This window comes from Emydura macquarii, unplaced genomic scaffold (genome assembly GCF_026122565.2).
Source record: "Emydura macquarii macquarii isolate MOO-44397 ecotype Brisbane River unplaced genomic scaffold, CSIRO-AGI_Emac_v2 contig_499, whole genome shotgun sequence".
In the NCBI taxonomy this organism is placed as follows: domain Eukaryota; kingdom Metazoa; phylum Chordata; order Testudines; family Chelidae; genus Emydura; species Emydura macquarii.
In genome coordinates, this window is record NW_027130636.1 from 9,024,292 (window position 1) to 9,040,772 (window position 16,481).

At 42.0% G+C, this 16,481-nt stretch overlaps 1 protein-coding gene across 1 annotated transcript in view; it reads right to left on the reverse strand.

The window, feature by feature from the left end:
• The window catches only part of LOC137147116 (glypican-5-like), a 532,878-nt gene that overhangs the window by 310,489 nt on the left and 205,908 nt on the right, over positions 1-16,481 (reverse strand). The window contains exons 4-6 of the mRNA XM_067538902.1: positions 14,832-14,965; positions 7,945-8,004; positions 5,779-5,904 (exon numbers count right to left, since the gene is read on the reverse strand). Of these exons, the coding sequence (XP_067395003.1) occupies positions 5,779-5,904; positions 7,945-8,004; positions 14,832-14,965 (320 nt within the window). The remainder of the gene's footprint in view (positions 1-5,778; positions 5,905-7,944; positions 8,005-14,831; positions 14,966-16,481) is intronic.

The following is a 16,481-nucleotide window of genomic DNA, read 5'->3' on the forward strand; positions in this document are numbered from 1 at the left end:
GTTGAAAAAACACATTTTTTCCTGCCAGAATTTTTGAATGAACAATTTTCATTTAAAAAGTTTTCATTTTGGGGTGGACATTTTAGATATCAATCAAAATGTCCATTTTACTTTGGTTTTTGAAAAGGAAATGTTTTCTTGATGTTTTCCTCACTTTTGGTGGCCGAAAATTATTTTGTTTGAAAAATTTTGACAAGCAGTTCATGTGCATCCTGCAGCATGTCTCTTGCCCTGCAGGATCTTCGAACAGAAGCACTGACCAGAACCACAGACAGGTAGAGCTGATGACTTCTTGAGTTTTCTTCTAGCCCTACATTTCTATGTTTCTAATACTAATTAGTGAAGAGCCCGGCTCTTTTTATATCACTATAAACTACTATATACTACTATATACACTGTTGCTGACATCTCCAAGATTAGTTTGCATGAAGATCATTTGTCATGCAAGTAGCTCCTTAAATATGAAATGTCCAAGTTATCTCTGGATACCATAGCCTTTTATTCAATTATGTTGAATAATTAGTGTTATAGTGTTATAAATAGAGCTGTTGAGGAACTTCTGTTTCATGGGAAACGTGGTGATGGCAAAATTTGTTTTTGTTCCAAATCGGACTAAAATATATCTCATTTTGAAATTTCCAGTGAAATGAAATTAAAAAAAAAATAATTTTTGTTTCAGATCAACTGAATTGTACTGTTTTGAAAAAACAGTTTGAAACAATGTAAACTGTAATCTATACTATAATATAAAATAAAACACAGCTCAAAACATAATTTCGTCAAAATCTACGTGTTCCCACTGAATGTTTTGATTTCAGTGGATTGGCATTTTCCAATGGGAAAAAAACATTCAGATGGAAAATTCTCTACCAGTTTGAGTTATAATGCACTGACACACACTTTGTCAATAACATTATTGGACACAGCTAGAGTCTAAGACCCTCTTTTCTCCCTAGAGTAAATGTTATCTTGTACTGTAAAATCATCATAGCAGAGCACCAGAAATAACACTGGAAAGAGTCCCAGAGAAAGAGTGAAGCACATTCTCCTGCATTGATTTCACTGGGCTGGGACAAGGTGGGAGAGACTGAAATAACCAATATTTTCATCTTCTTGTCAGTGAACGAAAGTTAATATACTCTCACATTACACAGCTCTCTGCCTGTTTCCATGCCGAATGATATATTTATATGGACTCCCCTGATCCATTCTTTCTGCTCTCATGAGGTCTTTGGGCAATTCCAAGAATTGCTGATGTGCACCCAAAAGAGCATTTCATAATTAGAGGATGAAGGTGGCAGCGGAATCCTTTAAAAATTTTTATCCTGATAATTTTACTTTTATGACATTTTTGTGTTTCAGACTCGCATATTTCTAGCAATGTCTGAGTAGTGCAAAAACCAAACAAAATCTCCAACTCTGAACTGAAGTACAAAGACTCCAACTGGTCCATATTATTGAGGAACAAATGAAGAGTATTAAAGAATTACAAATTCCTAAAGTATTTTTCTCACCTAATGCATTTCATTTGGGATTACTGAAGCCAAGGTTTTCAAAAATAGGAGCCTAAAACTAGGCTCCCTAAATAAAGTGATCTGATTTTCAAAAGTGCTGCACATCTAGCAGCTCCCACTGCAGGCAGAACCCAGCAGTTCTGGTTTATGATGATTATCTAGTGGCATAGAAGCAAACATGCCCAGTTCTCACCCACTCCTGGCTGCTGCTCAAAAGAGGACATGACTGGAGCCAACAGGCATTACCAAAGCTTCCCTATGGTCCCCTACTCTCTGGCTTCCATTATGACTTGTCAGGACAGTTGGTAGCTGGCATAACTTAGAATAGATTTTAGGCTGTTCTGTTGTTGACACCACATTGCCTGCCTGCCCAAGAGTGCCCTCTGCATCCCTTTACCTACACCACATGAGAGTTGAGGGCAGAACTGGGCTTCTAAAAAGGAAAGAAACATAGTTGTGTTGCTAGTGCTCCAGGAGCACTGGAAAGCAGAAGACCATCTCGTACAGATCACGGCACTTCAGCCCCTTGAGGACAAGCCAAGCCCAAGTGTTTCTGAGGCCATAGCCCTGTCCCCTCCCCCTCTCTGAACAGTAGCTTATGCCTCAGAGTAAACCTGGTGGAGTAAAGCTACCCTTGCAGAAGAGAGCATTCCCTTAAGCATTCCAAGGCATTATGCCTGCTCCTTGACTACCCATCTGTAATGCTTTCAGAGGCCCTGCTCTAGCGGTGCTCCTTGAGCAGGACTCTGACTAACAGAGACACAGGAGCCCTCAGTAACATGGCTCCTTGGAAAGTAAATGTACTAAGGATTTTAAATAAAAACACGAGTTCCAGTGAGGAACATTCAGCCAAAGTTTCATTCTCTGAAAAGGTGTGATCACATGGTACCTGCTGACTACTCAGTTTCCATATAACTAATGTCTCTTTTAATTTTAAAGACCATGTTTTGTATAGCTGCTGTGGTCTTGCTCCGTAATAAACATGAATTGTACATTGGTTAAATGTATCCAAGCAATATCTTGACTGGCCAGGAATCTATTGCAAAGGATGCTCAGTGAGACTCATTTTTCTGGTAAACTAAAAGAACAATAAATGAATTAAAGAGACACAATTTCAGCAAAGAATTCCCGAAGGCTCTAAAAATGGAACAAGTTGCAGGAAAACACATCTTTAAAACGATGCATATACACATGCTGAATTTGTGTACTGTAACGGCATGAAAGCACAGGACAGAAAGGAGTTTTACAACCACAACCATTTTTCAGTGGGAGATCATTGTTAGATTTCTTTAACTGAATTTGTCACATTTGTTCAGTTGCGAGTTGGTCCACTCATATTCAGATAAAAAACAAACCATTTCATGCAATGCGAAGAACTCCAAAGAAACCAATCTACGTTACCTTACATTAGTCTGCATTACATCTACATCTACATCAGTCTGCCTGTCCCCTGATGATAGCTGCTGCTATCAGTATCTCAGCTTCATCTGAAACAACGCATGGCTTCATCTTACTGTAGTTCCACAGACGTTGCTCAGAGAGAGCACAAAATGAAACCAGTTTCCTGCTTTCAATCCGTTGATCTCTGTAATGCTCCAGTTATTTGCTTTCATTGGTTTGAGGATTTTTGCACTAACCGTGACGGCAAGTTTACACCCAGCCCCACATGGCTTGGAAAGGGTGGAAGGAAGAGGGCACACACAGGACCTCCCATTTGTGCACACACGCACATGCAGCAATTGGGCAAAGTACGGTCCTTTTGCACTCCTGACTTCAATGACTATGCAGAGCTAATGCTGCAGCGAGCCATCTGTGACCATGCACTGCCCCCCCCCCCCCCCCCCACATTAACTGGCCAGTAGCACTGGCCAAGCACAAAGTGTGACAGATTCTGAACTTTCTTCATGGGTGATGAAGCAGCTGCTCTTCCCTCTGCATTCCCTGGTAGCTCCAATTAACACAGACTGCTTCAAGCACAGTAACTCCTGGAGTGGCACTGCCTCCCTCAGCGTGGGGCACAACAGAGCCTGTAAACCCCACTCCTGCAATGTGAGGCACATGGATGAATTCAACAGGGTCTGCGGGGGTGCAGCAGTCTGACTAGGTGCAACATATTGCAGGGTTGGGGCCTCCATCTGGATTCTCACTAGCCCTAAAAGAGTTCATGCCCTCTCTGTAGTCTGAACAAAAGTCTTGGATACACCATTTCCTAAAAACCAGTGCACCCTTGAGCAATTGTAGCAATTACTGTGCCTAGGAAATGAGTATTATTGTCTCTTGACGAGGCTTGCTTAGTCACCGGAAGGGGGCAGATTTGGTATGAAAGAGTCCAAAGTAAAGGAAATAGACCATCCAACAAAGTTCCACTGTTATTCTACAACCTCACTGAACTCTAAGGGGAATGTCTACGCTGCAATAGAACCCCCACAGCTGGCCCATGTCAGTGGACTGAAGCTTAAGAGGCTCAGGACGTGGGGCTATTAAACTGCAGTTTAAGTGTCCAATGTTCAGGCACCCAGAGACCCTATGAGGGCAGAGGATCCCAGAGCTTAGGTTCCAGCCCAAGCCTGAATGTCTACACTGCAATTTTATAGCCCAAGCCCCATGAGTCCAAGACAGCTGACCTGAGTCAGCCGTGGGTGTTTTATTGCCGTGTAGACGTACCTTAGGGGTCTAATCAACCATTCTGGAACATGTTCTTCGTCCTCCCATTTTACTTATAAAACAAAGGAGTCTGCACACTAAGAATGACTTACATATCACAACTGCACCATTTTCTTCTTTCTTCTTACCTTCAAGACTCAAAGCAGCTAACTTAACTTGGCTGAAAAACTTTACTGGTATGCAGGTTACAAAAGATCAAGACAGTACGATCTGGTATTTCTGGATCTATAGCGTCAACACTTTACTGTTAAAAGCATGACCCTTATACTCTCAGCAAGGAGTATCTGTAACTAGGTCAGCAAGTTATTGTAGGGGTACAGTGAAAAGTGAACCCAAAAACCAGTGTTGCTCAGTCTTCTCTGGAAAGTGTTTCAGTTCAATGTATAATTCATTAGAATTCAAAATGGGTGGGGTTCTTTTTGCATAGATATTAGAATAGAATCAAAGAATCATAGAATATTAGAATTGGAAGGGACCTCAGGAGGTCATCTAGTCCTATCCCCTGCTCAAAGCAGGACTAACCTCAGCTAAATCATCCCAGCCAGGGCTTTGTCAAGCCACAGCTTAAAAACCTCTAAAGATGGAGATTCCACCACCTCCCTAGGTAACCCATTCCAGTGCTTCACCACCCTCCTAGTGAAACTTAGACCTCCCCCACTGCAATTTGAGACCATTGATCCTTGTTCTGTCATCTACTACCATTGAGAACAGCCTAGTTCCATCCTCCCTGGAACCCCTTTTCAGGTAGTTAAAGGCTGCTATCAAATCCTCTCTCATTCTTCTCTTTTGCAGACTAAACAAGCCCAGTTCCCTCAGCCTCTCCTCAGAAGTCCTGTGCTCCAGCCCTCTAATCATTTTTGTTGCCCTCCACTGGACTCTCTCCAACTTGTCCACATTCTTTTTGCAGTGGGGGGCCCAAAACTAGACACAATACTCCAAGTGTGGCCTCACCTATGCTGAATAGAGAGGAATAATCACTTCCCACAATCTGCTGACAATGCTCCTACTATTTCAGCCCAATATGCTATTAGCCTTCTTGGCAACCAGGGCACACTGCTGACTCATATCCAGCTTCTTATCCACTGTAACCCCCAGGTCCTTTTCTGCATAAGTGCTGCATAGACTGTCGGTCCCCAGTCTGTAGCTGTGCATGGGATTCTTCCATCCTAAGTGGAGGACTCTGCACTTGTCCTTGTTGAACCTCATCAGATTTCTTCTGGCCCAATCCTCCAATTTGTCTAGGTCACTCTGTATCCTATCCCTACCTTCCAGGATATCTACCATTCCCCGTAGCTTAGAGTCATCTGCAAACTTGCTGAGGATACAATCTACCCCATCCTCCAGATCATTAATCATTATAATAAATTAATCATTATATAACACTACTTAAAGAACCCATTAGCGAGATCTCATGTGTTAATAATATGATCAGGTATTTAAGGATCATGAAGGTCAGAACTGTTTATAGTGTATAAAGTAAACTGACATTTCAAGACAGTGTATCGTATATCATAAAATACTTTTTAAAGCATCAAGAGGATGGAAAGAGGATGTACCCAAATATGTCATCTTCAGTACAAAATTTGACTCTCACAATTACCTTTCTACAACATCCTCTCCATTCCAGCAAGTTGAGCTGTCTCGCATCACCAGGTCCCCATCGCACAGTCTTTCTGCTATAGAGGCATAAAAGGTTCGGGATCGTTTCATGTAGTTGATGAACTCTCTACAAATTAGGAAGAGAAGAAATTAAAAACAGAGCAGTGAATTCATGGGGTCAATTAAATCATTGTTCATGGTTCTGTAAGCTTAGAAATTTGCATCCCTTTCAAAAAGAAAAAATCTAGCAAAGTTAATTTGCTCTTGTTTAAAGTGTATTTCTGTTGTTGATGTATCCTCCACCCCTTTTTACTAAGTGTTAATAGATTTACCTTTTAAACGCAAATGACAGTAATGCATCACACAATTGAAAAATTCTTCATTTAAATAAAACTTTTGTATCAACAGGTAACAGTAGAATGTCCAAATAATGTTTTAAGTGGATGTTTTCTGTCAATATTTAAAAGTCAATATTTTTACCCCCACCCCAAGCCAGGCAGAGATTAATTAATCATGCTGTCAATGCTACTACTGGATGGAGAAGACTACCTATAACCAACCATGCAATCCTCCATTTGGTGACCTGAGTACACAATTCAGGTGCGGAAAAGCCAATCTCCTTGGGTTGTGAGGGTTTCATATCACCACACTGTCGCAATCCATGTCAAGTTGGTCTTACGTAGGTGCTCCCTCTCATCAAGATTGGTGCCCAGCTTTTAGTAATGGCCTGTCCTTCATGTTTTTGAGGAAAAACAAGAAGCCTGGACCATGCAAATAGCCTCTAGTCTGATGTTGCATGGAAGGAAATATTCCTTCCCATGGGCAACCAGCCGATGTCCTAATACATGATTATACCTGTCTTACTGAGTTGACCATATAAAATAAACATTTACCAACCATGACCACCAGAGTATTTTTTTTAGAATATCAAGGAGTGAGATTATGGAGTATTTCTGTAAATTTAGGTAGTCCTAATTGGTACCCCCAATGTCTAAGTGTTGGTGCTATGAAGACACTGTTCTGGACATGAAGCACAGCAGTGCATAAAGACAAAAACTAAAACTAGAGCTCTGAAGGTCAATTGTTGCTATTCCTCCTCTCCCACACCATCAGCACTGCAGGATTGAACATTGTGATTTCATTGCTTCCAGGTGGCCAGCTGTACAGGATAAGGAGGACACTGCCTGGAGGAGGGGTTTTGTGATATGATGGGAGGACGTTGCAGGGGAGTTGTCAGGTTATTTGTTACTATGTTGGGGGCAAACAGAGGCCTTTAGCAATACTCAACTCCCCAGCATCCATCAAACACAGCAAAGCCACTAGACACTCACTCCTGCCAAACCATGGGTTTGGGGGAGTGGATTCCTTTTCCTCCAGCCTGTTTTAGGCCTAGTTTTCACTAGTTTTAGCTAATCTGTGGTAACTAACACATGACTGAATCCTAGCATGGACACAACTGTTGTAGTTTTCACACGAGGGCCATTCTGGATCCTAAGGAAGATTTGAATTGACCCTCTTCATGTCATGTTAGCAGAACTGTAGAGTCACTGTGCGTTCACAAGTACATAATGAGCACCATCACCTCTCTTTCCTCCTACTCCAAATTTTCTCTCTGCTTAGTGCAGTAATTAATTATGTAATGAACCTATGACTTAGATACATCACTACCCACCCATCCCCCATGGAATTAATTGTCTTAATGGCTATCGATTGTATGAAGGTGGCATAGATGCCTACCTTTCAGACTGGTCAGTTTTCCCAACAGCATTGTTCTCTCAAAGTGCACTCTTCTAAGAGTCTGCTGTTCATCTTAACCTGTTTTCCCAAAGTTGTAAAGTCCTTTGGCATCCTTGAAAGATTTCGGTTATGTTGTACACATATAAATTTAAAGTTTCAAAATAATATCATAGTAAATTTAAAATTACGTGTTGATTTCTACTGTTTTCTTTCATTTCTTACAAAGACAAACTATTTAAATTTTAATAGGAAAAATGGGTCTTCTGAATGGTTTACATGGTAATAAACAATTGTTAAGTGATTTCTAAAGTAGCCATATTCGAACATATGTCTTTCCTAGACCAGAATTGGTAATGGAACCAAGAGTCTTATAATTTGGATGAGCTACAGGAAGAGACAACAAAATATGTCACCTTGTTTTCATTCTTACCGAGAGATTTTTTTCAAACTTCTGGATTTGTCATTCTTTGAAGCTTTCAGAGGCAGAGAGCTGGAATAGGCCGGGGAGAATAAGCATCAGTCAGAAGAGGTTGGGGGGTGAGGGAGGAGCAGGAATTCAGGCAAATGAGGGAAAGAAATGAGAAACAAAGAAAAAAGTAAAAATTATTTGAAAGAAAGCACATGCATAGGATTATATCAGAAAACAAATGAGGAAAACAATCATGAGATTTTCCAAAGTATAGGTGCAATCAAAAATAAGTCAACACATTACTGAAAAACATTACAGGCTGCTAGTTGAAGAGCTTTTTCCTAACAAAAAAACAAACAAACAAACAAAAGTTACAATTACAAATGTAGCAAATACAACAACATGCTAAAAATAAAGTCTATGGACTTGAAATCTACCATATTCATATATGGAATGAATGAGTTGGAAATACAGGTCAGCTATTATGTATATGAGAAAACAATAGGAAATATGGTTTTGAATGGGCACCACACAAAAAGGAGTACAAGTGGAAAGTCTCTGTTGTTCAGGGTAATGGGCAATTTGTTGCAACTCTTCACAGTTATGCAAGAACAGATGTTTCGTGCTGCTCAGTAATGAACATCTGATAGCATTGAATGAGACATGGCTTCACATGCATAAGAAGAAGCTTCCAACATAGAAAAGCCAGCTCACAGGGTCATGCCCGAGGAAACAGCACAAAGGGATCTCTCTAGGAATGCCGCCATTTCCACAAGATGATGTCTTTTTTAACGGTCTATGTTAAAGCCCTTTTCAAGCATACATATGTGTTTTGTGGTACTGCCATCTTGAGCTTTATAAAAATATTTGGATTAAATATTTAAATATGCTCTCACTTACACCAGATAAATCAGGAGTAGCCAGTGTGCCTCAATACTCATGCGTACATGTCTGCACCTTACATGCCCAGTGAAGCTTTACTGAAGAAAAAGGACTACTTTTTCAACAGCACTGAGCAGCACAAAGCTGAAGTCAAAGCATTGGTGGGGATAAGGTGGAAGGCTGTTCTAAATTACTAATGGTCCCAAGAAGCCATAGTAACACCCATGCCCTGACTACCTCCTCATTCACCCATCATACCAACTACACAGCATGCTGTGCCACTAGAGGGACTATGGGTGTGGGTCAGACTACCAACACTTGGTCTTAGATATCTTATTCTTCTCCCTAGTCATTTGATTTGAGGTTGGCATTAAAAATGTATTTTGTACTTCCTCTTTAATGCTCAAATCTGATCAAACACGCGTACAGTTGGATCCAACAGATACATTTAATTAAAGTAAAATAGATGGAATTGATTTCATACATTTAGGAAACTCAAAATTAGTTTTTTCCAATAAAGAATAAAAGACCTGCGGGTCATAAAATAACAATGAAACCCTAGCCTGGTATGATTTCAACTGCTACCTTCTCCAATTAGAGACCAAATGCCATGTTTTATTTCCTTGCTAAGCAGAATATATTTCTCTATTTGTAGATAGATCTGTATCCAGTCTGTGTTTAGTGGAGTGAAATATATTAAATAAAGCACAGGTATTAAAAGAAGGTATCTTGGCTTTGCCAAGAGTCCTGGTCCAGGCCCAAAAAGTATTTTGTGCTGAAATCAGCAATAAAATCCCAATTCACTGATTGAGATATATGCTATGCACATTCCTACAGCATCATATAGCTTCACTTTTCTTGACATCCCTGCTATACATCAAAGTAACTGCCACGTTGAAAAATAGCTACAACACGCAGTGTTGCCAATTGCAGTTAACTTCTGAAGAGTTTTGTGCAATTAAAAAAAAGTCATCAAATCTATAAATCTTCTTCATGTTGTAGTGTTGTAAATACATTTAGAGTTAGAAATTAACTAAGATCATGCAGTATTTGTACAAATTTCAGTCAGCGTGCATTGTCTCAAAGGAGGAAGACTTAGCAGAGTTAAGAAAAAAAAGGGGCAGATAAATTAGGCAATCTATTTTAGTAAGAGGAAAAGTCTGGGCAAATACAAACATGTTACAGATATTTACCAAAGCTTACTCCCGCAGAAATTTCTTAGTCTTTAAGGTACTATAGGACTCTCAATGTTTTTGCTGTACACAGACTAACACGGCTACCCCTCTGGAACTTTTTACCAAAGATGGTAACCTGAAATATGCCAGCATGCGGTTCTGCAGGGTGCTGAGAGCTCTGGTCCTGAGCCAGGGGAGAGCACTTAAACATGAACTTAACTTTAAGTGCATGAGTGGTCCCATAGCTGAGCATGTGATTAAAGATTTAATTCAGCAGTCCATCCCTCTTCAGCATAGGACCTAGGCATGTGCTTAACTTGAAATACATCTTTAAATCCCATTGCACTCAAAGGGATTAAATTACGTGCTTATAGCTAGGCACCTGTTGAAATCCTGTGCTGCATAGGGATGAACTTAAGAATGTACTTGAGTATTTTGCCAGATCAAGGATAGAGTGCCAGCATTTTGAGTTAGTTTACTGAGTGACATCTAATCTATTTTACAACATACTGGCATTCCTCAGTAGGTACTGAGGTATTGGAAAACCTCTCTTTGGGACACTTACTCCAACACGTATCAATAAAACTTTCTATTTTCTCCCTGACTTAGTGTAAGTGGTGCAGCCCCTATTAAAAGGAACTGTTTAGCCAGAGGTATCAGACTGTGGTGTCTGATGTAATGTAGTAGTTTGCTTTTCTGACCATAGGGAAATATCTTGGAAGAGGAAGAGGGTGTGTGCACGTCTGCCTGCTGAGGCTAAGGTCGTGGTGGGATTACAAGGCAAAGATCAGTACAGAGGCTGCGTGTAGGTTACGCGCTACACAAAAATGATCCCTGTGGGTGGGAGAGATCAGGAATGGGCCCTGGGCTGGGGTGGAAAGAGGGAATAATCATGGTGCAGTGTGTGTTTGAATTAAGAGAGCCACAGCAGTGCACCATCCTCTCTGATCCCCTTCTCTCGACATGAGCAGGTTATGGGGACAATCCAGACCCACCGACAGCAATTCCGGGACCCAGGGCAGAACAGTAAACGGCCCCCATAGAAAGGGATGGCTGAGGTCCAAGTGGGCTTCTGCCAGAAGTTTTTACTTATTTATTATGTGCCAGGCATGTTCTTGGGTGGCTGAGGCAGTATCTGCTATTCAGCTTCCCAGGTCCCTTGGACTCCCCAGGGAGATGACTGATGAACCCGGGAAGCCGAGTTCAGATAACACCTCCTCAGCCCCCCAGGAACCTGCAAGACATATAATAAATAAGTTCGCTTGGGGAGGAGCGAAGAGCACGAGCGGTGGGAGCCTCGGGGGGGGGAGGGGGGGAGAGGACAGGTGTGAAGGAGAGGAGGATACATATGTATCCTACTATCTGCCAGGGCTCTTTTAAATAGCCACGCCCCTGGGCAGCTGCCCCCCTTGCCCTCCCATCAGCGGGCTTGAAACAACTAATAAGCAACTTGTCATGGATGAAGAGCTGGCTAACTCACTCTTCTGTTTCTAGCACTGTAGAGCATGAGAAGGGAGGCCACTCCCCTGAATAAACAAAAAAGGAGGGGAGTTTATGGATGGAGAGGGAAAAATACCCAGAGCTTGGGAAAAGGAGCTCAAATTTAGGGTCACAGATTCATTGTGCAGAGTAGAAAGGGATTTCACTGGTGCAAAAGAGGGCCGGTTAGATATGTTCAGGAATCATAAAGCAGCAAGGAGCGGATAGCACCTGTGGGCTGGGAGTTCCGTGAAAAGGAAGACTGAACTGAGAAGGTCCTTCTCCCAGCCAGATCTTACCAGGATTAGGATGGAAAGCCAGGCTGGTAAGTAATGGTTTCAGAGGAAGATAGAGGAAAAAAAGGTTCTGTCAATTAGCTATCATTTTCAAAGGTGCTGAGAACCCTCAGCTCCCACTGAAGTGAGTGTGCAGTTCAGCTGCACAGTGCCTTTGGAAATCAGGATATTAATGATTCAGGCCATGATTCTGCAAGTGGTCCTGCACAGATGAAGCCCTGTGTCCATGTGCAGCTTACTGCAGAATGGAGGCCTAGGTAAACAAATGCTTGGCGCACTCTCTCTATTTTTTTTAAATACAGGCTGTCTGATTAGGAGCTGTAGCAGAGACTGATGTGATTCCCTCAGTGTGTTGCGAAAAGAAACATGGTAAACTAGACTAATTCTTCCCTTTGAACTCGGGATCATTCTGGCAAAGGCTATGGGCCTGTTCTATGCTTCTGCACACTGCTGTTCCTCCATTCAATTCAGGATGTGTATGAGGGATAGTCTCATTTGCAGGGTAATAGATTGGGACTTGGGAGATCTGGGTCCTATTCCTGGCTCAGCAAATCACTAAATCTACCCTGTTCTTCAGTTTCCTCCCGTAAAGTGTGGCTAATACTTTCCTACCTCCCAGGTGTGTTCAGAGGGCAAAATCCACTAATTACTGTGGACTGTTATGAGGACCATGTTAGTACCGAAATATGCAGCTGAGAATCTAGCGCCTTGTATTTTAAATTGCCAAAAGTCATGGCATCACATAGCATTAATATAATTAAGATAATCTAGATTCCCCATAACAGTTAAAGTATCCGCCTGTCTAAATACATTTTAACGTAACTCACTGCACTTAGGAGTTCAGACATCAGTTATAAAATTTTATATTAGCTAAAATTGCTTTTTATTGATACCATATGCAATTAAATGACAAAGAATAGTAAGTCCATCACTGTATATTTCACTGTATTTATAGCTCTCCAGTAATTTCCAAAAGCAAAACACAAACTTTATGCACTGTGTTTTGCAGCAGGTCTTGGAAAGTTGAAGAAGATTCCCCCACATATTTACCAACATCAGGTCACACAGTAACTTCAAGTATGCTGGTTCTCCATCACATCTCTTCTTTCACTACATTTCTATAACACGTCACAATAATCAGTTAAATGTAAGGATGTACTTAGTTCAGCTGATGTTATGATGTTCAGATCAGCTTTTTGCAACACTTTATAATTAGTGGCAAACTAGTTTTATTATATTTTCTTTGGTATCTATAGTAATAAACACCAAAGGGCTGCTCTCTGGTTAATTAAAAGTCTCAGGGCCAGATCCTCAGCTGGTATAAATTGGTGTGGCTCCATTGGAGTTGCTCATTTACACCAGCTCAGGATCTGGCCCATGGGCTGCAATTCTGCTAAGATGCAATTCCAAGTGAAGACAGTAAGATAGATGATATTGGGGACAGAACTGGGCCTGTACACTTAAAAAACAAATTCTGTTAATTGTATTTTGATTTATACTTTGGATTACCACCACTGAATTTTTAAAAACCAAATTTCCTTTTTTTCAGCCATGCTACTTTCTTTTTTTATATCTCAGTCAGCTAATACAATGGAAATTGATTCGCCCCAAACACCAGCACAAGCTTCTTTATTTTGGTTGCACACTGCAGAAGAACATGCACAGCTGTCCCTAGGGTACGGCGAATTGGGGTGACCACCTCAGGCCCCACAGTTTGGAGGGCCCCACGCTTTGTGCCAAGACAGAGTGGGAGGCAGGCGGCTGCAGCCTGTCTCCCAGTTGGGAGCAGGAACCAGGCGGGAGGCTGCACCAGGGTCCCAGCTTTGCCCCGTGCTCCACACTCCCCCTAGGGATGGCCCTGAGAACGTGAGAGGTAAGTACACTGTAGTCACTTAGCAAACAACTTTTTTTTAAGCCAGTGTATTTGGTTTTCAGAATGCATGTAGGTTTGGACAAAAATCAAAACAGATGTGGGCTGCAAATCGTACAGCCTGAACTCATCTGTGCATGCACCCAGGTGGAGTAAAGCCAAACTCTGCTCTCAGTCACACCAGTGTAACTCCAGAGCTATTCCACTAACATCAGTGAAGTTATTCCAGATTTATACTGGTGTAAGGGAATAAAATTTAGCCAGTAATAAGCAGCTGTAATTCTATTGTAAATTGGCACAGAAATGCACATAAATATACCCTGGGGGAGATCAGCCTACCAAAGTCACACATGGAAGAAACCTCCAAACAGAGACACCCTCCCTTTCCCACCCAAACCCTAAGGGTCCAAGGTTCATGTGGGGGAGGGGGGTGAAGACTAGGCAACTTGGGGGCAGGAGTGTGTAGGACAAGGGAAGGGCCAGAGAGGAAGCACATCACAAAGCTCCCTCTCTCCCACCACACAGTTTAGGCACAAGAGAACCACGGCAGAGGGAGAGCTTGGTAGCACAGCTCCATTGTAGCTGCACTGGCAGGTGGTTGGAAGGCTGGAGCCAATGTGGAGGCACAGGGCCTATGCGTAGACGGACCTGGCCTTGCTCTGATCCCTGACAATTTACCAGATTTAGCAGGAGTCCATTGTCTAATCCACAGGGGGAGGAGTAGGTATGCCAAATTCTTTCCTCCACTACAGAATAGGGGAGTAACTCTGCATCATGGAACCCCCTCCCCAACACCCATATACACAGCCCAGTCCCACGAATGATCCATCCCCATATCAATAATCTTTAAGAACCTGGGGCAAACTGTAGACTACTATAAGGCAATGTCCTGAAGTCACTCAGTTTTTACTCTGGCACAACTCCCATTGTTTACAGTAAGAGTTTGTCAAATTAAAGACTGAGTCAATACTGAGTAATGACATCAGGACTGGCCTGTAAGAAATCTTGTCAGGCTTCAACTGGAAAGCTCCACAGGGACCAATTATTCCCTCAGATACATCGACGCAAGTATCAGGAAGGAAAGCCAGGAGGATGTCAGAGGACAGAATTGGGTTTAGACACTCCTGCATGAGAAACAGTTAATGCAAACTATGAGGAATAAGATTTATTTCAATTTATTTAGAGATAAGATTCACTAAAGATTACCTCCTTTTATTGTTTAGATTAGCTGAGTGCGCCATCGTGAGAACCTGCAGTTCAGCTACTTCCTTTGCTTGCACCACATTATCTGGTGAAGGTTTCGCTTCTCTTTCTTGGGGCTGCCCACACACTTTGTCAACCTGTAACAAAGAAGGAGGGGGGAAAAAAAAGTGTAATCATGTTGTTTGAAGTAAAAAACAGATTATGAATAGCACAGAAGCTAATTTGTCCCATTTGGTTCATGTGAAATACGAGGGAATCTCTGCACCATGCCATAAGAGGTTGTCTGGGGCAGATTCACAATGGATCTTTGCTTTCTTGAGATCATACCACTGCACTAGAGTGTTAATGTCAACAGGCTGGACATAGATGATTGCTACCAGCAATTTACTAGCTACTGGGACATCATGTGGTGTCCCGACTCTACCCCACTTGGAGATGCACTCCAAGGGTGAGCCTCAATCCCCTCTTCCTACATCACGATTTCACTTGACTTGGTGACCAACCTGAAATGCAATGTGTGTGGACAGCAGGACAGCTGGCATAAGGAGGCTGCCTAGCAGGAAGTTAGAGTGACCAGATAGCAAATGTGAAAAATCAGGACAGGTATGGGGGGGTAATAGGTGCCTATATAAGACAAAGCCCCAAATATCATGACTGTCCTTATAAAATCAGGACATCTGATCACTCGCATTGGAAGTACACATTGGTGTGGGGCCTTTCAATAGGAGAGGAGCTGAAGGAAATGTTTCTACATCCACTTGTGTTTACCTGGCAATCTATGCAGTATGTATAGGGTGAATGGAGTAAGATGAATCTCTGGCTTGTATCTGAAGGGTGAGGACTCTGGCTTGTATTTGGAGGGTGAACAGGCTAGTCACAAAGATTTTCTAGCTTGTATTAGGAGGTGGATGGGGAAAGACTGGAGCCTTCAGACCTTACTGAACTTTAAAACTTAAGATGCAAAATGATGTGGGCTCTAGCCTGTGGCAGAAGGATGGAGGGAGGAAGGGTTGGACCCCTAGCCTGTATGAGATGGTAAGAAATGAGATATTGGTGTCTCTGTTCAGAACTGGTGATTGAACTGGGCATGTAGTCCATACATGGGCGTTGTTCACCAGTCAAAACATAGGAAGTAGGTGGGTCTAGCGGATGCCTGCGGCCCACAAAAAGAAAATGCAGTTGGCATAGGGTGAGATACAGGGGTCAGGCTAAGGCTGGTAATGAACCTTCACTGAATTTCCTGACTTTTAAACATTGTGTTTCTTTTAACTGCCGCACAGTGCTCTGATAACATCATTTTTAAGTGCAATATTTCCAGTAGTAACTTGGTCTTAACTAAGGTTTGTCTGGGACTTATAGCCAAATTTCCAAATGTGGGTACCTAATGTTAGACACTCAACTCCTCATTTAGGGACGTAAGTAAAGATTGCCTGACTTTTAGTGAGTCTTCACAGCTGGCACAGGTTCTCATTTTGGTGCCTAGGCGCCAGTGGGCACTCAAGTTTCAAAAGTTTTAGCCAGCATATATTTTTTGTTCCTAGATTATTCCATCCTAATTAGAATAGCCAACGGTTGAATTTGACCCAAATGACACTGCTTATTGTAAACTAGCTTCTCAAGCTAGTTGTGGTGTATTGAGGACTGTGTTGGAAT